Below are 22,281 nucleotides of genomic sequence, written 5' to 3'. Positions count from 1 at the left end.
AGGAAAATCGGGTAAAGGGTGGCGTTGGCGTGCTTTCCAAGGACACATGGTGAGACACGCAGAACCTATCTTGCCTCTCCCTTCTGGGACTGTGTTGCTTGGGGTTTGCCAGTCCCCTCTTATCTCCTACTCTCAGTTTATCCTGCAAGCAGGTCCACTTGCTCAGATTCTGCAACTGGCAGTGGGAAAAGTTTCCAGAGATCCAAGTGGCTGAAGGCCTAAGTGTTCTGTGGATCCTTTAGTCCTTGAAGCGACCTTAACCTGGTCAGGGTCAACTACTCTACTTGCCCTCCCTGTCCTGCAGCAACACTTTTTTTTTCCCTTCTTCCTTGAAACTTGGCAGGCTGTCCTTCCTCAGGGCCTTACCCAGGCGGTCCCTTTCCCTGGAATGTTCCCTGGTTCGTGCCTTTTGGCAGGTTCCCCCTTTTTCTCAAGGTATGCTTTCACCTTAAATAACTGATGTAAAGGCCCAATCTAAAGTAGGTTCCCGTGTTTTCTAATGTCTGCGGTTAATGTATGTGTGTTTCTTCTATTAACGTCAGACTGTCCCTCCAAACCTTGCTTCCTGGGACCTGAGCAGTGTAGGAGCCTGAGCGCCAGCCGCCGAGGGGGCGGGGCTGTAGGCGGGGCCCAGGTAACGGTTTCCGGCGGAAGAGCCGAGGAGCAAGATGGCTGCCACCAAAGGGGTGTTCAACTTGGGTGAGCTGGCGTGGGGGTGAGGCGGGGCTCGGACTGAGTCCAAGTTGGCCGCGTGGACTGGGTGCAGACTCAGGGCCCCAGGCGGCGTGTGGCAGCCCGGGCCGGGGTCTCTTGTGGGGGACTACCCCTCAGCTTGTGAGCAGCACCTGTGACCTAATGGCTTTGCTGGCCCTAGCTCTGCCCAGAGCCCTTTCCCCTCTGACCCTGGACCCTGGGAGGTACTGAGATCTGTTATTGCGACCTCAGACCGCATCCCAAACTGTCATGCTCATTCATTCCCTAAATTCTGCAGCCCTGCCCCCTTAGGTAAAGGAACTCCAAGAATAGTTGGGAAATTACGGAAATAGCCTCGCGATGCGGGTTGGTGAACTCTATGATGCTACTGTATGGCAGTGTTAACAAGAGGCGGGTTGGGGGTTTTGGGAAATGACCACTCCATCCAGAGAGGTAAGGGCAAGCTTCCTGGAGGCACAGGGGCCAGAGATTTGAAAGATTAGGAGTTAAGCAGGCAGCAAAGCTGGAAGAGGCTGTTGCTTGAATGGAGAGCAGCGAGAGTGAAAGCCCAGAGGGGTGAAGCAGTCTAGCACTTGGGGCAAGTAGTTTGCATTGGGGAAGCAGGGAGAGAAGAGGCTAGAGAGGTGGGCAGGGCTCAAGTTCTGAAAGTCTTACGTGCCATGCCAGTAAGAATTTGGATTCTGTCCTGTGGTCATTGGTGAACTTTTGGAGACTATTTGGCAGGACAGTGATGTAATCGGATTTGCCCTTTCTTGGAATCATTCTAGTGGCTGTGTAGAGGAGAGAGAGAAACTGGAAGCAGTCAGCCCATTTAGGAAGCTGTCAAAATAACCAGGGGCTCGATGTAGGTCTGAAGAGGGATGGTGAGAGGAGTGTACCTCACAAGTCATTTGTATACCCAAAAGACTGTAGGGACCCCTCCTTGCCCTCCCTGTGGCTGTCTTGCTGACAGGGTGTTGCAGCAGCCGTACCAAGAGTGTGGAGGACATCGGTTCAGAAAGCACTTGGTGTCTTTGCAGGTGGGCTGGCAGAGGAGACGGATGACAAAGTTCTTCGTGCTGCTTTTATTCCTTTTGGAGACATCACAGATATTCAAATTCCACTGGATTATGAAACAGGTGTTTATTCAGTGTCTCTCATATTCAGCTGCCTAATGCCAGGAAAAGAACTTGAGGAGACATTTTAAGTCATGAACATTCTGCGTATGGTTGGTATGTATTGAAGTTCAGGAGGATATCTCTCTAGGTCAGTGTGACTGTGATCTTGGTGATGGAATGTTCTGAGGACAGCAAGGCCAGGATGGTGGTGTGGTTATGGGCTGAAATTTACAGAGATTGGCAATTTGTTGGATTTGAGGAAAGGCTTTCTCTACCTTGGAATCATTTGGGGGCTTTGATTTCTGATCATTTAATATATAAACCATATAGTAAGAACCAGTGGCGGGGGGTGTGTGTGGGATGAATTGCGACATGTATACGTGTATACATGTATACACGTATACATGTATACATGTATAATTGACATGTATACACTAATATGTATACATGTATAATTGACATGTATACACTAATATGTATAAAATGGATAACTAATAAGAACCTGCTGTATAAAAAAATAAAATTCAAAAAAAAAAAAAAAACCAGTAGGAAGATAGTCTTAGAAAAATCTTAAAAGGTCTGGGTGTTGTATCACCCCAGCATGCCTGTTGACCAGACCTCCCTTCTTGGCAGCTATGCTTTTATTTTTGTTTTTATTTTTTTTAATTTAATTTATTTATTTTTGGCTGCATTGGGTCTTCGTTGCTGCACACAGGCTTTCTCTAGTTGTGGCGAGCGGGGGCTCCTCTTTGTTGCAGTGCACAGGCTTCTAATTGCAGTGGCTTCTCTTGTTGCAGAGCACAGGCTCTAGGCGTGCAGGCTCAGTAGTTGTGGCTCGTGGGCTCCAGAGCGCAGGCTCAGTAGTTGTGGTGCACGGGCTTAGTTGTTCCGCAGCATGTGGGATCTTCCCGGACCAGGGCTTGAACCCGTGTCCCCTGCACTGGCAGGCGGATTCTTAACCACTGCGCCACCAGGAAAGCCCGGCAGCTATGCTTTTAAATAGGAGAGGGCAGCGGGCAAGCTTAGCCTCGGTAGGGGAGCCTTGGCTTCTGCTCACCTGGGTGAGTTTTCCCTCAGTTGGTGTCACAGTTATATGCACGTTTCTATTTGATCCTTGGCTGTTATTTTCTAAGACAGGAGTGTTAGACCCAGCCCTGCCACTAACTTTGTGCGACACTTAAACTCTCTGAGCCTCCATTGCTTCAATGCTTAAATGAAAGGATAAGATTGGCTTTTTGGTCCTTCTACCTCTGAGTTCTATAAATTAGTAACTCCTATTGCTCTTGCTCTCCACCAACTAAATTAACTTTTTCCTGAGGCCAAGCACTGTGCTTTAATAGTCACCTAACCCGGTAGTGAAGTCAGTGCTCTGTATGCAGTTGATGCTCAATTGGAATGAGTAATTGACAGATTGACAACTTTTTCTACTTTCTGTAAGTCTTGTAAACAAAGATTCCCAAAATGCTTGGAAAGTAACTTAAATCTTCCATTCTGTAGTGGTAGAATTGAATACTACAAAATTTAAAAACTTAGTTCACTATTTAGTATGTTTATTTAAAACACACAAAATGACTTTAATATTTCTGGAAGCATTGTTGAATAAACCAAGAAAAATCTAAAAATTAGAATTTTGCTTTTTGAATGGCATCTGGATATGGCATGTTTCCTCCTATTGCCCACATATTAACTACCCATTTCTGCTATTATAGAAAAGCACCAAGGATTTGCTTTTGTTGAATCTGAGTTGGCAGAGGTAAGAAATTTTCCCTGGTTAGTATTTGACTAGTGTTGCTGTTGTCATTGGTTACAAAAGGTGCCACTCCCCATTTGAGCAGATGTAGTAATTTTCTGGGGCTGCCATACAAATTACTACAAACTTTGTGGCTTAAAAAAACAGAAATTTATTCTCATAACTTGGAGGCTAGAAGTCTGAAATCAAGGTGTTGGCAGGGCCGCGTCCCTCTGAGGAATCTTTCCTTGACTCTTCCTAGCAATCCTTGGCATTTTTTTGGCTTATAACTGCATCACTTCAGTCTCTGCCCCCGTCTTCACATGGTCTTTTCCACTGCATGTATCTCTCTGTCTTCTCTTCTTATAAGGACACTAGTCATTGGAGTTATGGCCCACCCTAATTCATTATGACCTCATCTTAACTAATTTCATCTGCAAAGACTATTTCTAAACAGGGTCACATTCTGAGGTTTGGATAGACCTGAAATTTGGGGGGACACTATTCAACCCCCTATAGTGGCTTGGTGGTGACAGTTGCCAAGAGACAGGAAGTTCTGGTTGAAGGAAGGCCCACAAGCCCTGGTTCAAAGTTCCCTTCATGTAGTCAGAATGTGAAAGACAGGCCCTGCAGAGCCCTGAGCCTTCTGGCCTGGCACTGCTGTTTCCTATTTCCTGTGTGTATTCTGTCTCCATAACCTGAGCACCTATCTTTACACCACCAGCTCCAACAAGCAGTTAGTACATGCTCTTTGTTAAATACATACAATCTAGGCCGTAGGAAGGGAAGTAGCATCTTTTTTTCCAAAGCTTGTGGTACTGAGTTTTTATTTGCATGCTAACTACAAAAAGAGTTGAACTACACACATCAACTTTTTCCTTGTATTCTTTTGGCAGGATGCCGAAGCAGCTATCAAAAACATGGTATGGCTGAGAATCTTGCTTTTCACTGAAGCTGTTTTTTGGTGCTACATGGGACCCTGATGCACATATTGTGTTTCCAGTTTCCACAGTTTCAAAGTTATAGAGGAAGCAGAAGTTGCCGTTATTTGAAAGTATTCACTAGGAACTGGCTGCTTATAAAATTAATTCTTATTCAGAAATCCTCCCCATTTAACATTTGTATAAATGTCAACCATCTTATTGGCCAATCTCTCCCTGACATTTTTATATCTATGTCAGGAGTCAGCAAACTAAGTCTATGGGCCAAGTCCATTCTGCAGGCTGTTTTTTATATGGCCTATGAGCTAAATGGTTTTTATACTTTTAAAGGGTTATGGAAAAAAAAAAAAAAAAGAAGAAGAAGAACATGCAGCAGAGACTGTATGTATCCCACAACACCTAAAATATTTACTATCTAGCCCTCTATAGAAAGTTTGCCAACCTGTAGGCTAGGGCAATATACTGCAAATAGAGTGTAACTTGACTGCAAGGTGAAATGGTGAATCTTGTATAAGAGGCAGGGTCTCATGAAGTGTATGGAAGGGATTGTGGAAAACTTCTGTAGTTGGCTCTAGTCAAAAATGTGAGGCTTTCTTGAGCCATTGAATAGTGATGCTCTCATAAAGTTAAACCAATTGACAACTGAGAGAGAGAAAACCTATACAGAAGGATTATGACAGGTTGGGTACTTCAGAAGAAAATGATTTGAATTCCTGTTGCTGAATTACCACAAATGTGGTGGCTTAAAAACAACACTAATGTGTTATCTTGCAGTTCTGGAGGTCAAAAGTCCAAAGTGAGTCTCACTTTGGAGCTAAAATGAAGATTTCAGCAGAGTTGTGTTCCTTCTGGGGGCTCTAGGGGAGAATGTTTCTTTGCCTCTTTCTCAGCTTCTAAAGAATGGCTACATTCCTTGACTCTTGGCCTCTTCTATCTTCAAGCTGGCAATGGCAGGGTGAATTTTTTTCACAGCGCATCACTCTGAAACAAAGTCCTCTGTCTCCCCCTTCACATTTAGAGGATCCTTGTGATTACGTTGGGCCCATCTGAATAATCCAGGATAATATCCTTATTTTAAAGTCAGCTGACTAGCAACCTTAATTCCTTTTTGCCACGTAATATCACATATTCATAGGTTCTGGGGAGTCGGTGGACATCTTTGTTTGTTTAATATTTATTTATTTACTTAGGCTGCACTGGGTCTTAGTTGCGGCACGCGGGATCTTCATTGCGACATGTTTAGTTGCAGCATGTGGGATCTTTAGTTGCAGCATGCGGACTTCTTAGTTGCGGCATGCATGTGGGATCTGGTTCCCTGACCAGGGGTCAAAGCCAAGCCCCCTGCATTGGGAGAGCAGAGCCTTACCCACTGGACCACCAGGGAAGTCCCTAGGTGGACATCTTTGGGCAGGCCATTAGTTTGCCTGCCATAAAACCCTTAAATGCTTTTGCCCTTGTTAAAAATCTTTATGATCACTCTTCATGACTAAATGTGAAATAAGGATGTTATTTCATGCTATCATTCAATTTTTTCTTAATCGCTAGAAATAAAATTAGTACTTTATTTGTCTGTTTCTAAGAACAAAGACATAGCTATAATTGTAACCTAAATCTTTAAATTAAGGAATCCTTTTTTCTTTCTTTTTTTAGTTTTCATGAAAAGGCCCCAAACAAACCTTTTTTTTTTTTTAAGTATTTTATAAATTTATTTATTTATTTTTGGCTGCATTGGGTCTTCGTTGCTGCGCGTGGGCTTTCTCTAGTTGTGGCGAGCGGAGGCTGCTCTTCGCTGCGGTGCGCGGGCTTCTCCTTGCGGTGGCCTCTCGTTGTGGAGCACAGGCTCTAGACACGTGGGCTTCAGTAGTTGTGGCTCGCGGGCTCAGTAGTTGTGGCGCACGGGCCTAGTTGCTCCACAGCATGTGGGATCTTCCTGACCAGGGCTCGAACCCGTGTCCCCTGCTTTGACAGGCGGATTCCTAACCACTGCACCACGAGGGAAGTCCCACAAACCTTTTTTAAAAAGCTGTCTACTTACCTTTTCCTGGTATCAGTTATTCTTGGATTTTGAAATATTCTTAAACATTATTCCATGTTACCATGTTCTCTGTCATTATTTCATCAAACATGCCCCTCAACAGTCAGCAATACTATCTTTTTCCAGTTCAGTACTGCTCTTGTCTTTTTAAGGTGGACTCAGGTACTTGGTAACTGCGTTTACCCTTTTAATTTCAGAGTCCTGAGCTCAGATCCAAAGATTATGCCAACACAGACCTTTCTGTTGTTGGTGGTGAAATAAAGGAAGTGTGTGGTGGCTCAGGGGCTTCTGTGGTGAGCTTTGTGCTTAGCTGGCCATTGGGGGTTGCAGGCTCCCAACTTAGGACTAATAATCATGAGCAAGTCTCAGGCTTCTTAGAAGTAACTGGAAGGCTGCCAGGTGTTCTTTCAACCTAACAAGGTTTAAGCAGCTGAGTTGTATTGCACTCTTTTCAGAATGAATCTGAAATGTTTGGGCGGACAATCCATGTCAGTTTGGCCAAACCAGTGAGAATTAAGGAAGGCTTGTCCAGACCAGGTAAGTGGGGGCAACCACAGATACCCCATCACGTCCTCAACTGTGGTCTCTGTTGCATGCATTTTTATCCCTGTCTTACTTCCTGCTGTGGGGTAATGTGTACACGAGTAGAGTGGTGTAGAGTAGAGAAGAGAATGCAGCACCTCCAAGGAAATAAAGAGTTTGAGATTCTCAGAAAGCTAGAGGCCTTGTCCCCATGAAAGTCTTGCTTTGGGACATAGATATAGACTGTGCCCTTCCAGCCTTGACAAGGGCTGGGACTTCCCTTTTGACACGGCTGAGTCCTTCCTCCTTATTCTCACCCACCTCTGCTAAGAGCTGGACTCGAAGGCCTGACATTCCCCAGTGACAGCTTTCATTGCCCTGGGGAGCTCCTAAGATGTAACTTCTTTTCTGTGGCCCGTGAGAGCCACGTCGTGTGTCCACGTAGTAAGTCCACGTTCTGCGTCCACGTAGTGCTGACCCAAGCAGCAAAGAATTGGACGTGGCTCATGAGCAGTTGGCTGATAGCTTGAGTTTCTTAACATCTGTTTGATTCTTTCCTTTCACTTTGGTCACATGATGACTGGTTGAAAAAGTTTTCTAGGAAGACTTTTGAAGAGAGGAAAGAGGAAGAAGGGTCAGAGCTTCCCAAAGTGGAAACCCAGGAGGTGAGATTGCAGGCTGCGCTTCCAGAGAGGCTGGCGCTCTGCACCCAGCACACTTCTGCTGTGGGTGGTGTTGGGGGAATTGAATGGAGAAACTGTGGGTGTCTTGTCCTTGTAGGGCACTGGGTGAGAAGTGCCTTATGTGTGCTTGGTGTCGATTTGTGACGGCTGTTCAACGAGGGGTTATCTCAGATGAGAAAGGACACCACCAGGACCCGTCATCCACCGATCTTTCCCGCTCCGTCACTGAAGACTTTGGCTCCAGGCTCCCTGTCTTCCTGCTCCTACCCTGATTCCACAGAGGCCCCTTCCCTAGGTCCAGGGCTCCCCATGCCTGGGCGCTTTCTCCTGGTTCTTGACACACATCTTGACCCTTGCTCCTCAGAATAATTCAGGGGCTCCTTCTCCTCTGTCCACCCTTTGCACAGTGGTGTTTCTCTGAGTTCCTTCCGTAGCGCTCGCCTCCTTTCTCTACACTGTCCTTGTGCATTTCAGCCACTTTTGTCCCTTGTCTGAGATGATCACAGCCACTCAGGCAGGGTTCTGGTGATTTCTTTATCTCTAGTCCTAGCCCTGACCTCTCTCCTGTGTTTCACATATTTCTGCCTGAATGTCTCACAGTCACCATAAATAAACAAAGCACATCCCAAGTGGATTTTCTCTTGCCTTTCACTCTGGTCTCCCCGTGTGCCCGATTTTAGCTAATTTTGCTGCCTTCTGGTCACTCAAACCAGAAGCTGCAGTTTATTTTAATTCACACATGATGCGTTGCCATATTCTGCTTATTTTATCTTTTAAGTCTTCCTCTTTCCTCTCCTGTTTGTTCCTACTGCATTATCTTGGTTTAGCCTCCATCTTCTGTCCTGTGAATAATGATAGTAGCTTCCTAACTGGTCTCTCTGTCGCAGGCCTGCTTCCTCCTGATCTGAGTAACCAGGAGGAGCTTTCTGAAGGATGGATCTGAGGATAATTGCTCTCCACAAGCATTTTAAGGACCTCCCTCATGTATAGGATTGAGTCTGGGCTACATCAGAGGCACAGAAGGGCTCTCCATGTCCTGACCCTGCTCATCTCTTTATATTGTAGCCCCATTTTACATTCTAGGAAACAAGAGACTATAGTTACCTATAAATATGTAGTTATCTACAAATTTATAGTTACCTGCAAATCTCATGTGTTGTTTTGTTCTATTAAATTTGGCCATGCTGCGTGGCTTGCAGGATCTTAGTTCCCAGACCAGGGATTGAACCTGCTCCCTCGACAGTGAAAGCGCGGAATCCTAACCACTGGACCGCCAGGGAGTTCCCAAATCTCTTGTGTTTTTGCATAAGCAGTTCCTTTGCCTAAAATGACCTTTCCAACTTAATCTGGCTAATTCCTACTCACCTTTCATCCCTCCCTTCTGGGCTTGCATGGCCTCTGGGCTTCCATGGGACCTGCTATCCTAGCATTTACTGCATTGTTTTGCCATTACTTATTTAACGTATTTTAAATATTGCTTACTCTTTGCCAGGCACTAATGGCTTTACAAATATTTAATCCTATTGGCAGTCCTTTGAGGTAAGTACTATTATTATCCCCAAGTCTAGGTGTCGAAACTAGGGCACAGTGAGGTCGAATAACTTGTGGACGTTACATAGCTCAGAAGTGGTGAGGCTGAGGTTTGAACCAAGGCTGTGGGGCTCTAGGATCTGTGTGCCTCTCACAGTTGTGGCTGCCCGTCCCTCACTGAGTAGCCAGCCCTTCAAGGGCAGAAGCCCGATCTTATTTAATCACCTAGGGCTTGGCCTGAGAGCTCATACCTACGTGTTGACCTAATCCACACTACAAAGAGGTCAGACAGAGACAGTAGAGTTTTCTCTGTCAAACAAATGGGAAGGTTTCTATTGAATGTTTTATCGTCTAATCAGCCTTGTCCATTTGGAGCACTAAGCAAGGCCCAACTTCCTCCACTGTCTCCTGAGCACTTAGGCCCTCCTTGCTTCCACTGCAGCCAGCCTGCGGATACGCAGGGCCAAGCATAGAGGAAGGGGGTGGTGTTACAGAAGTGGGTCCGTTTAACTGACTAAGGTGCGTGGGCTTGAACTGGGGCTTGAAGTTGTTGAGAGTTGTGTGTTTTGGGCCAGAAAAGCGTTGTTCTGTGACTGCAGGGGAGGGTGAAGGCGAAGCGAGCTGACGTGTCTGAGGCAGTGAGATGAGATAAAATGCCTGAGGGGTGGGGCTCCGGGTAGACGGTGCTGAGGTCTCCTGTCACTGGGTGTCCAGCTGGGGGCCGTGGCCGTGGCCTCCGCCTTCTGCAGCCCCATCAGGGCCCAAGGCCTTCCCTGTCGGTGCCTTGCTCAGCCCGCTCACTACAGTGGGTTCTGGGGTGTCTTCAGAAGAACACTCGCTCTCCTAGTCGGGGAGTCAGGCTGTTCTCTCTAACCTGGCCATTTCTCCTGCGTCTAGGGATAGCCCGCCGTAAAAAAGGCCCAGTTAAACCCTCAGATGTACATGGACATCAAGGTCAGGAACAAGCCAGCAGGCCGCATCCAGATGCTCCTGCGTTCAGGCGTCGTTCCCATGACAGCAGGTGAGCAGGACTCCAGTCAGGATGGCCGGGAAGCTAGTGGCTGAGGAAGCTGCCTGGACTCCTGGGCCCTTGACTATTTCTACCTGAGTCTATCTGAGGCGTCTTAGATCCCAGCATCTAGTGACAAATGAGGCAGAACAGGCTTTTCTTTTTTTTGCCACGCCACATGGCTTGTGGGATCTTAGTTCCCCGACCAGGGATCGGACGCATGCCCCCTGCAGTGGAAGCATGGAGTCCTAACCACTGGGCTGCCAGGGAACTCCCAGAACAGGCATTTTCGAAATTCCATAAAGGCTTAGGACTGTTAGAAAGAGTAAGCAGTTGAAAGTTTTGTGATTTGTTTTAATTACTTTCCCATTTGGTTTTATTGGGTTTTTTTTTAAAATAATTTTTTGATATATTTTCAAATTTACAGATAGAATGAATAAGAATTCTATACGAATAGTACAAGGAACTCTCATATGTCCTTTAACTGTTGATTAATTTACTTTTTTGCCCTTATGCTTTATCATTTTGTTTATATACATACATACATACGTGTATTTTTTTACCCCCATACTAGTTGAGAGGAAGTTGAAGACATACATCATTCTTCAGTATGAATTTCCTAAGAACAAGAATATTCTCTTACATAATCATAGTACAGCTATCAAAATCAGGAAATTTAACATCAGTACAACACTATTAACTAATCTTCAGGTCATATTCAAATTTCATCACTTATCCCAATATTGTTCTTTATAGTAATGTTGACAATTTCTGTTCCTTGACAAGGAGTCACACATTGCATTTAGTGGGTGGGTCTCTTTAGTCTCCTTTTATTTGTTAATAGTTTCTCAGTTTTTTATTGTCTTTCTTGATCTTGACATCTTTGAAGAGACAGGCCAGTTGTTTCTAAGATTGTTTCTCGGTTTGTCTTTGCCGGGTACTTCCGCGTGATTAGACTTAGATTATGTGTTTCGGCAGGAATACCACAGAAGAACGTTGTTTCCTTGTTAATGCATCATATGAGGAAGTACTCGAGGTCAGTTCCAATGTTTGTGATGTTAACTTTGACCACTTGGTTAAGGAGATCTCTGCCAGGTTTCTCCCTTTGAAGGTTACAATTTTTAAGTTATAAATTGAAAGCTAAAATTTTTCTCCTCACCATCTCCAGCCCATCTCCCAGAGGTAACTACTATTGACAGTTGTTGTACGTTGCCTATTTCCTTAAATATTCATAATTACTCTTTTTACCTATGATCCTTTTTTTTGTTTGTTTCAATCTAGCTTTTTTTTTTTTAATGCTTATCAAAGTCATAATTGCATACAGTTTAAAGAAAATTGTTCTTTGGAGTTTGTTACAAGACATGACATTCTTCTGCTCCCCCATCGTCATAATTTTTCTGCCCTGCCAGAGGCAACATTCTTTTCTTTTAGGTGATTATTTTGACTTTTATTGCTGTATCTCTGAAAAATATATTCATGTTACTGCTACTTGATTTTTCTCAGTTTTTGGCTGTTATAGGTCAGTTTTTCTGGGAAACAGACTCATGGAGAGGTTGGATGCAGAAAGTTTATTGGGGAGTGATCTCAGGAACAACTTCTGTAAAAGAATGAGTGGAGTAGATGGGGCAAAGATAGAGTAATTGAACAGCCTTGCAGTCACACAGAGACCTCAGCTGATCCCATGGGGAGTTTGGGCGCTTGGATATCCCTCCAGAATGTCCAGCTCTGAATTTTAGGCCAGGGGGCCAGGCTTTTGTACCCTCACATGGACCAGTCATGAATTCTGACTGATTCCCAGGAGTGGTGAGGCAGCTCTCTTTGGCCAAAGGCATTTCCTGGATGGGACCCATCCTGGGGCTGGTAGCATCCAACACTCCTGGGAGGTGAGGGGGGGGAGGGAATGCGGGTCTTGGTCTTGGAGAGGATCCGTGGGCTTATCCGCAGCATCCACTGCAGTCCACCCGTCTTGCAACTCGGGTCTGCTTACTTCACCTGGGAACGGCTCCTCCAGGACTCTGGTTGGTCTCTTTTTTCTGGGGAAATTTCTAGAGGAATGTTAATGGAACTATAATCCCATTGCTGCTCTTGGTCTCAGAACCACAAACGATACTTGTCATCTCCCTCCTCTACTTTATTCCAGATTCCTCTCACCCTCACCTCAGCTGGCTTCTCTGCTTGTCTACATGGCTTACCTGATGAGGTGACCTAGACCTTTATCCAAGGGGATTTGAGCTCCTGGTCATTGTGCCCTTCCCAGGCCATGGCTGCCCATCAAGATTGGGCAGGGGAGTACAAGAGAGGTCCCATGAGTCCCCCAAACATATTCTGACCAGCCCTGTTGTTTAACAGCAGACCTACCTCCTAAAGACCAAGGTCAAGAATCCCGCCAAGATGATGACTCCTTTTCTTACCTGCTTGTCTCCTGGCACAAGGAGCCTGAAGTGATCACCCAGTGGCGTAGCTTAAAGTGTAGTGGAGTCTGGTTGTCTCCACTGGAGAAGGTGTGCCCTCTAGGAGCCAGGACCTCTAGACCCACAGAGGCTTGAGTTGCAGGGATGGAAAGTAACAGGAGTGATGGTAACCAGGACCACTCCAGCTTCTACTTCTTGGTTCCTGGACCCCCAGGGACATAGCACTCGCTAATGAGCACTGATTTAGGGCTGTCCTTACAGGAAATCTTTTTTTTTTTTTTGGCCGAGCCATTCAGCATGCAGGATCTTAGTTCCCCGACCAAGGATCTATCCTGTGCCCCCTGCATTGGGAGCACGGAGTCTTAACCACTGGACCGCCAGGGAAGTCCCCAGGATATCATTTCTGATATCCTAATACTGTCCTTCATAGAAACCTTTCTCCCCCTACTCTAGAATCATGCACTGTGTTTGTTGTGTCAGTTTAATCTCCTTTAATCTGGAACTGTTCTTCAGCCTTTGTCTTTTATGACATTGTCATTTTTGAAGACTCCAGGCCAGTTGTTTTATAGAATGTTCCTCATTTGAGTTTGTTTCCTCATGATTAGATTCAGGTTATTTTTGGTATTCTTTGCAGTACTCCAGAAGTGACATGTCTTTCTCCCTGTCACTAATGTTGATTTTTCCATTACTGGTGAGGGTTACTTGGTTAAGGTTGTGTCTGCCAGTTTTTCCCACTCACAAGGTACTTTTATTCCCCTTTGTAATTGATAAGTGACTTTTAAGGAGACACTTTAAGACTTTTCACCTGGTGATTTTTGGTATCCTGTTTTTGATTCTAGACTAAGTCAATTATTACCGTGATGGTAATTTTCTAATTATTGCTCCCTCTGTGTTAAAAACATTAGCATTTCTACATTTATTCTAATTAGCCTTCTGCTATGAATAAGAGCTTTCTCTTCTTCCTTCCCCCTTTATTTGTTTTGCGTTAGTAGTCCGTGTGTTAGTGTGCACTCATGAGTCTTTTTATTCATGTTCTACTCCGTTACACTCACTCACTCACTTGTCAGTTGCTCAGACTGTCCTAAGTTTGGCCATCAGGAGCCCCCTCAAGTCTGTTCTTATATCCATTTGACACTCATTTTTTGAGCACTTCCTTACTTTCTGGTACAATAAAAAGATCTGGGCTTATCTGGTACTCTCTCTGCTCTGACCCTGGAATCAGCCTTTTATCCAAGAAGCTCCTGTTCCTTTTAGTAGGAAATAATAATTAGAAATCAAGATCTGGATCCTGGGTGGGTACACTGCTTCTGAGGTGTCATTGATCCTAGGCCCTTTCAGCCTTTCAGTAGGAAGTGTGTGTGTGTGTGTGTGTGTGTGTATCTTTAAGTCATGAATTCATACTGATACTCTAATTTCTGTCTAATACTACATATTTATATCTCTTTTCTCCCACAGCGAGAGCCTTGGCTCCCAATAACATCAGTATATTCACGTACTGTTCAATCCTACAGTACAAAATATTTTCAGAATTGCTACAATTGTACCACTACCAACAAACAATTTTTTTTGCATTTCTTTTTCTTCAGTCTGTAAAGAGTCCAAATACTGTGTTCAAAGAGTTCTTAGATTCCTTTCTTTCCTTCTGTATGGCTAAGTTATCCATTTAACTTAAGTTCTCACTTGTTTCTCTTTGTGTTCCGTTTTAGGGGTTCCACCCCCACCCCCAGCCTTATTGATTTAGTTTTATTTTTTGAATAAACACTGACAGTCTTCAGAAATCAAAACTATACCAAGAGGCACACATGGAGGTGTGTCACTCCCTCCCACTCCCTCTGCCCCTATTCCCACCCACCTTCTATGAGTAACCAATTTCATTAGTTCCTGGTTAATCCTCCTTTTGTTTCCTTTTGCAAAAATGAACAGATATAGGAATATTTCCTTATTTCCTTCCTTCTTTCACAACATGTAGCATATTGTGTATTCTCTTTTGCACTTTGCTTTTTTCACTAAACAACATATCCTGGAAATCACTCCATATCAGTTCACAGAGATCTCCTATTCTTGTTCATAGTACTTCACAAGGTGGACATACCATAGTTTATTCAACAAGATTCTGGTGCATGGGCATTTAGGTTGTTTCCATTATACTGCGGTTACAAATAATGTGTATGTGGATTTCATATCGTTGGAGGTATATCTTCAGGGTCATTCCTAAAAGTAGGGTTACTGGGTCAAAGGGTAAATGCACAGGTAATTTTGTTAGATATTGCCAAATTCTTCTCCTACAAAGAGGTATCATTTTGCATTCCCTCTAGTGATGTGTGGGAATACCTGTTTCCCTGGCTTCACTCACAGATTGTGTTTTTAAGTTTTTGAATTTTGGCCAGTCTGATAGGCAAGAAATGGAGTCTCGAAGTATTGGTAGTTTTAATTTACGTTTTTCTTATTATGATTGTCAAAGAATATCTTTTTATATATTTAATGACTTATAACAAAAACTGTCCCCCAAAAATGATTTTTTTATGTCTTCTGTCGCTTTTTCTGTTAAGTTTGATCTTTTTTTTCCTTCCAGTTTTTAAGAGTTCTTCATATATGGGGATATTAGATTTTCTGTGATATATGTTGCCAATGAATATTTCTCCCAGTTTGTCATTTTTTGTTGTTGTTTTTACTTTGTTTATGGTTTTTTTGCCATGCAAAAGTTGTTGAATTTTTTTTTTTTAATTGCCCCTGGATTTTGAGTGATAGTTGGAAAGTCCTTCCTTACACCCAGGTTATAGAAGAATCCAACCCATGTTGTCCTCTAGTACTGATAATTAATTTTTTTCTTTACATTTAGATATCTGATCCATTTGGAGTTTATTCTTGCAGTGAGGTAAGTTGTAAATCCAACTTCACCTTTTTTCAAATGTTTGTTCATATGTCCCAGCACCATTTTAGAAAATGTCCATTTTTGCCCAAACGATTTTAAGATGACAACTTTTATGAAATACTGAATTATATGTACCTTGGTCTGTTTCTGGACTGTCCTGTTCCCCTGGTCTGTTCAGTCTCTTTGTGTGCCACACCACTAGTAAACGTTTACTTCAAGTGAAGGTAATATATACTTTCTTAGATTCTGAGAGCTGGAGGTTTAACTATCCAGTTAGATATTTTTAACCCCGGCACCTTTTCCTTTCTCGGCGCCAGAGAATTTCCGCTGCCTGTGCACCCACGGGAAGGGCTTTGGCTTCAAGGGCAGCAGCTTCCACCACATCATCCCCCAGTTCATGTGCCAGGGCGGCGATTTCACCAACCACAGCAGCACCGGGGGCAAGTTATCTATGGGAAAGTTTGACAATGAAAACTTCATCCTCAAACACACGGGACCAGGTGGGACCCGATCGGTGGGCCGGGCTGGGGCCGGATGGCGGAGCAGGGGGAGCAGTGGGCTGTGGTTCTGGTCTCCTGCAGACCGCCACCCAGTGAACAGAGGAGAGGTGTTCAGCCTGGCTAGAGCTTTAGGCTGCTTAGGGTTGTTTTGTTTTTTATTTTGACTTACTCAAGTTCACGCTTGCCTCCTTTTAAGTGGAAGAGGCATATAGCCTGGTCCTGCTGCTACAGTGATGTGTTGTTACTGTTTCTGTAACTTTTTATTTTATATAATTTCAAGTTTCCCAAAAACTTACCGGAACAGAACAAGGAGCCGCTGCCTGTAAACCTTTATATGCCGTTCACCCACATCCCCAGCTGCTTACTGGTGACCGTCGTTCCCCACTTATTCTAGTCTCTTTCTGTATATATTTATAGACAGTGTCTATCTGGGGGCAGCCGCTTGAGAGTAAGTCAGAGACCTCACGCACTTTCACCACTAAATACCTCATTGTGTTATTTCCTAAGAACCAGGGCATTTTTAGTATTACCACAATATATAGTTATCAAAAGCAGAAAATTAACACTGGTACAGTACTGTCACCTACAGTGCACATTCAGGTTTCATCGTGGTCACGGTAATGTCCTTTCCGAGGTATTTATAGTTGAAATGTATCATCCGCTCGCCCAGTCATGGTCCAACCCCTCCCCTCCCCCATGCCCAAAACACTGCCGTTTGTTTGCGTCTGCCTCCTCATATCCCAGGCTCCATCACCAGCTGTGCTTCCCTCACTCTTGCCTTCCAGCCGCACTGCCTTTTTCTTGCTCTGTCCTGCTCACCTGGTACAAAACTCGCATGTACTGGAGAAAAGCACATGCCCACGCACCTGATGCCCTTCAGGGTGAGGAGCACAGCCCAGCAGTCCTCGCAGATCGCTGCTTGATCCTCATCCGCAGTCTGAGAAGAAAACACTCCTTTTCCTCGAGCCTCAGACCTCCAGCGTTGCCCCCGCCACTCTCCCTCCCAGCTAATGATCTTGCTTCTTATCTCACTGAGCAATAGGAACAATGAGAAAGATCTGCTGTGCTCTTCTTCCCAGTTCCCATCAGACCCTGGGTCCTCCCCTCCCTTTACTGCATCCTCCAGTCTCCCTCATGCTGCAGTGCTGCCAGCCTTCAAAGAAATAAAATAACTCTCCCTCGACCCTGTGTTCCCCCTCCAGCTGCCACGTTAATTCGCTGGTCCCTTTTTAGCAAAACTTCTTCAGAGTTGTGTAGGCTCATGGCCTCTGTTTCTTTCCTCCGCCCCCTCCAGTGAGACTTTCTTCCCCACCACGCCTTGCTCTCGTTGAAGATGCCAGCAGCCTCCATCTTGCCAGCAGCCAAGCCTCCGCCCTCTTTTTCCACCTCTCAGTAGCACTTGATACTATGAATCACGCCCTTCCTGAGCCCCTTTCTTCACTTGCTGGCAGAGCACCTCATCTTCCATTCTCGTTGTGCCTCATAGGCTGCTCCTCTTCAGTCTCCTTTCCTTTCTCCCCCTCCCACCTCCAAGTCGTTAGAGGGACTCAAAGCTCAGCCCTGGTTTTTCTTCTCTGTCTACACTTACTCTTTACTTAACCGTTCTTAACGCATTAGCCTCGTGCCCACCTCTTAGAACTGATACTTTACTATATGCTGAAATGAAAGTCACAGCTAATATATCCTGCCAATACCTAATTTTTAAAAAGTAGTATTATAACATAAAGGAAAGTAATTTAGAATAAAATAATATGCATTTCGATATTTAGGTGCTTGGACACAACTGCATGTATGGAATATTTTGAACACATGCACTTCTGCCTGGAGCAGGTTAGCAACGTGGACTGACTGACACTGGCGTATCATGTCACCAGAGTCACAGCAGCATGATTTTCTGAAACAGTGAAAATCTCTTGGTAATATTCTGAACAAAAAGAAAGTGACTCTTCCCTCAGTTTATGTGATAGGTCCATTTCTGAAAAAATTCGACATAATAAATCTTTGGATTTACATGTAAAATGGAGTTAGGTTCTAGGCTTAGATCATTATAAACAGATATTTGTCATCTGCATGAATGTTTGTCTGGGCATTGAAAGTCTAAGGATTTAGAATAATTCTTCATTAGGTGGGACATTGCAGGACATGTCTGCTTCCTCCCCAGTATTACTGACAACCAAAACCATGCCTTGAACTTTCCAAGTAGCCTCGAGGGGGCAGCATTACCCTATTTAGAGTCACTGCCCTAGACAATCCTGTCCGTCCCGGGGCTTTCCCTCCTGTCTGCTGAACTTCTCCCGCCCCCACGTACGTGTTGCTGCTGCCCTCCCGCTGTCTTCCCTGGACATCCCAGCGGGGTCGCAGACCTCACGTGCCCAAGCAGCTCTTGCTGTTCACCCCCGAGCGCTTCCTCCCCATCTCCCCTGTTTCAGCCGCCATCTACCCGGCTGCTTGGTCAGAAGCTTAGGACTCATCCTTGCCCCCCTCCTCTGTCGCCTGGATGGCAGGTCCGTCTGTCTTCAGTTCACCTCCCTCCAGCACCACCAGCGTCCCCGAGCTCGTCTCCCTCCTTCCACTCTTGCCTCTTCCCCCGCAGAGTCTAATCTCTGCGAGATGGTCAGAGCAGTCCTTGTTAAGGGTAACTCTCATCACGTTGCTCTCCTGCTGACAACCCCCCGTGGCGCACCTCGTGTAGCATCGGGTCCTACAGGCCGCTGACCTGGGTCCTGGCCCCTCTCCAAGCTCATGGACTGTGCTGCCCGCCCTCTGTGCCCCCACTGCAGTCTGGCTGTTCCTCAGACACCCAGAGCTCACTGCCCGCAGGGCCGTGGCAGGTGCCGGCTCCTCTCCTGGAGGCTTCCTCCTCCAGCACCCACAGGCTTCACCCCTCATCTCCTCTGGGCATCGCCCACAGGTCGTCTAGCCCAAGAAGCCTGCCCTTGCCTCTCTGTCTCAAATGGGCTTTCCTACCATCTCGCTCTTCTTTTTAATCAGCTTCATTTTTCTTCACGCACTGGTTACCTGAAATCATATTATAAATTTACCCTTTTACTTATTTATTGTCTTTTTTCTCCTGAGAATGTCAGCCTCATGAGGGCAGGACTTAGTCTTTCTTGTTCACCATTATATTCTGGAACAGTGTCTGACACATAGTAAACCTGCAGTAAATATTTAAATATTTAAAACAGATATTCACAGGGCCAGTCCATTATGTGTCAGGCACCCTGATCAACTCCGGCCTGAAAGTAGAGTGGGACTCAGTCCCCATTTGAAGGGAGCACACGTTCTAGAGGCCCAGCCATGAGGGGTGGAGTTTCTTGTTGCCACAGATGAACTGCAGCTCCTCATGCTACACTCCTTCAGCCCCTGCCAAACCTGGGCCTTTTAGACTGAACTCGGATGTCACTTCCTCCAGAAAGCCTTCTGTGATACTGTCACCAGTGTGTGTGTGTCTGTCTGAGGTGACTGTCTTTTGTGCTCTCATTCACTGAGCAAACATCTCTGCCACTAGGCTTCACTATTTCAGAGCATAATTATCTTTTTTTTTAACAGTTTCATTGAGATAGAATTCACATACCATTCAGTTCACCCATTTAAAGTATACATTTTGGGACTTCCCTGGCGGTCCTGTGGTTAAGACTCCATGCTCCCAATGCAGGGTGTGTGAGTTCGATCCCTGGTTGGGGAACTAAGATCCCACGTGCTGCATGGTGTGGCCAAAAAATAAAAATAAAGTATACATTTCAGTGGTTTCTAATGAATTCACATAGTCATGTAGCCATCCCCACATATAATTTTAGAATGTTTTCATCACTCCCAAAAAGGAACCCCACACTCTTTAGCAGTCATTCCCTAATCCCCTTGTCCCCCAGCCCTAGGCAAACACTAATCTGCTTTCTGTCTTTGTGGATTTGCCTATTATGGGCATTTAATGTAAACAGAATCATACAATTGTAGGCTTTTGTGACTGGCTTCTTTCACTTAGCATAATGTTTTTAAAAATGTTCATCTACAATATAGCATGTATCAGTATTTCATTCTTTTTTATTGCCGATTAATATTCCACTTATGGATATACCACAGTTTATTTATTCATAAGTTGATGGACATTTGGGTTGTTTCTATTTTTTGGCTATTACGATGCTGCTGTGAACATTCATATATAGGCTTTTGTGTGGACGTATGCTTTTATTTCTCTTAAGTATATACCTAGAATTGGAAAACTATGTGTTTTTTTGTAGATATCCTTTATCAGATTAAGGAAGTTCCCTTTTATTCCTAGTTTGTTGGGTGTTTTTATCATGAAAAGGTGTTGGATTTTTTTCCTGCATCTATTGAGATTATTATGTGGTTTTTGTCCTTTATTCTATTGATACGGTTTATTACATTGGTTTCTGGATATTAAACCAAGCTTACATTCCTGAGATGAATCAATATTTAACTTGTGAGTGACTCTTTTCCGCTAGACTGTGGGCTCCACCAGGGCTGGGACCAGTGTCCCCAGGGTTCAACAGGTACCTGGTTATGAAGTAATAAGTATTTGTTGAATGAATTAATGAAAGGACAAACCAGTATAAAATGATTGGAACAACCATGCTTAGCGTTTCATTGACTATCAGTTGAGTGGAAGACAAGGCATCCAAGACTCTGTACGTCCCAGAGTCTGAGCCTGCCTGACTGAAAGGCTGACAGCAGTGCGCGCAGGCATCCTCTGAGGGCCAGACATCCCAGCAGCGTTTACGCTCCTCCCTCTACTCCCAGACGTCCTGAGGGCCGGGAGCAGGGTGGAGGGGGCCGACGTGGTCGTTCTCTCCCCCAGGCCTGCTCTCCATGGCCAACTCTGGCCCAAACACCAACGGCTCCCAGTTCTTCCTGACATGTGACAAGACGGATTGGCTGGACGGCAAGCACGTGGTATTTGGGGAGGTCACGGAAGGCCTGGATGTCTTGCGGCAGATTGAGGTGGGCGGCCGCCCGGGCCCCCGGGGCACAGCCGTGTGGGAGGGCAGGAGCGGGGGCTCCGGGGCCTGGAGAGAGAGGCCACGGCTGCTGCTGGGGGGCGGGTATCCTGAGCTGCCCTTTCCTCTCCACCCTCCCTCCCTCCCCTGATTCCTCCTCTTCTGTTTTGCCTGCAAAGGCCCAGGGCAGCAAGGATGGGAAACCCAAGCAGAAGGTCATCATCTCCGACTGTGGGGAGTACGTGTGAGAGGGGAGCTGTCAGGCCGGGGAAACGGCAGCCAAGGTGTCCCGTTTGCAGCAAGCAGGGCTTTGTGTCCTGACCCTTCCTTGGGGTCAGCGTGGGGCAGCTCCTCTGTAGGCACGCCCTGGGCCGCCTCTGGCTCTTCCCCAAGTGGGGCCGTGGGCCAGGGTGCTGCCCTCCCTACCTTGGATGGCTGTGCGTGCCCTTTCCAGGCCAGGGCCTCTCCTGGGCCCACCTGTGTGGATCTTGGCTGTATCTTCCAGTAAAATCAATCCTAGTTCTTGTACTGCTGCCACGCAGCCAGGTCCCAGGTGTTTTCAGAGGTTGCACCTGTGACTGACGTGTCCTGCTGCAACGGATGACAGACCGTAGCACCTCCCTTGCTGCTTCCCTCCCCTCCAGGCTGGCCCAGAAGGCACACCCTTGTCAGACCACTGCAGGGCAGCAGAGGTCAGAGCTGCTGCCGAAGTGCCTCTGTCTCCTGTCTCTCACCTGCTGCCAGGCAGGCGAGGTGGGTGAGCCACGCTCCGTTCCTGCCCTCACACCTGCTGGTCTTGAGTCTAATGGGCACAGTGGTCAGTCTCAGCGGCCCGTTCACTTATTGTCCATTCGTTGAACCAATAGTCAGAATTGTATTACAGCAGAGTCCAGGGCCCTTCTTTTGCCAGGCCGTGAGCTTGGTGCTGGGGAGGTACAAGAAGCCAGAGGCGGTTCCTGCCCCGCCCCCAGTCGTACCTGGAAGTTGAGCTCTGAGGCTGCGGTTTGTCACCTGCTCTAGGCTCGCCTCTCGCCTACACCAGTGTTTGGCCGGCCAGGCCACCTCACAGCAACCCGCCGTGCCGAGGCTGAGCCCCGTCAGGTGCTCAGTCACCAGAAACCTCCTCCAGGGCTGCCACCTGCTCCCCTGCCGCCTGCGAGTGGCTGTCTGGATCGAGTCTCAACATTCAGAAACTGCTGGGCTGGGCTGGTTCCCTCAGCCTGTGTTCTCATTTTGGGCTGAGATCAGGTTGAGTCGGGGGGGTGGGGCAGCCTGCTGGCCCC

The 22,281-nt window shown here is 45.9% G+C and overlaps 1 protein-coding gene across 1 annotated transcript; it reads left to right on the top strand.

The window, feature by feature from the left end:
- The first annotated feature begins 1,053 nt into the window (after positions 1-1,053).
- Positions 1,054-21,290, top strand: LOC103016069 (peptidyl-prolyl cis-trans isomerase E-like). Its single transcript, XM_057545795.1, is given in 10 exon segments — positions 1,054-1,059; positions 1,667-1,832; positions 3,521-3,564; positions 4,437-4,463; positions 6,972-7,053; positions 7,603-7,703; positions 10,149-10,272; positions 15,861-16,043; positions 20,860-21,002; positions 21,178-21,290. Coding segments are annotated over 10 exon segments (945 nt in total). The 3' UTR covers positions 21,247-21,290.
- The last annotated feature ends 991 nt before the right edge of the window (positions 21,291-22,281 follow it).

Source organism: Balaenoptera acutorostrata, chromosome 1 (assembly GCF_949987535.1).
Source record: "Balaenoptera acutorostrata chromosome 1, mBalAcu1.1, whole genome shotgun sequence".
Classification (NCBI taxonomy): Eukaryota; Metazoa; Chordata; class Mammalia; order Artiodactyla; family Balaenopteridae; genus Balaenoptera; species Balaenoptera acutorostrata.
This window is presented reverse-complemented; position numbering and strand designations above follow the sequence as displayed.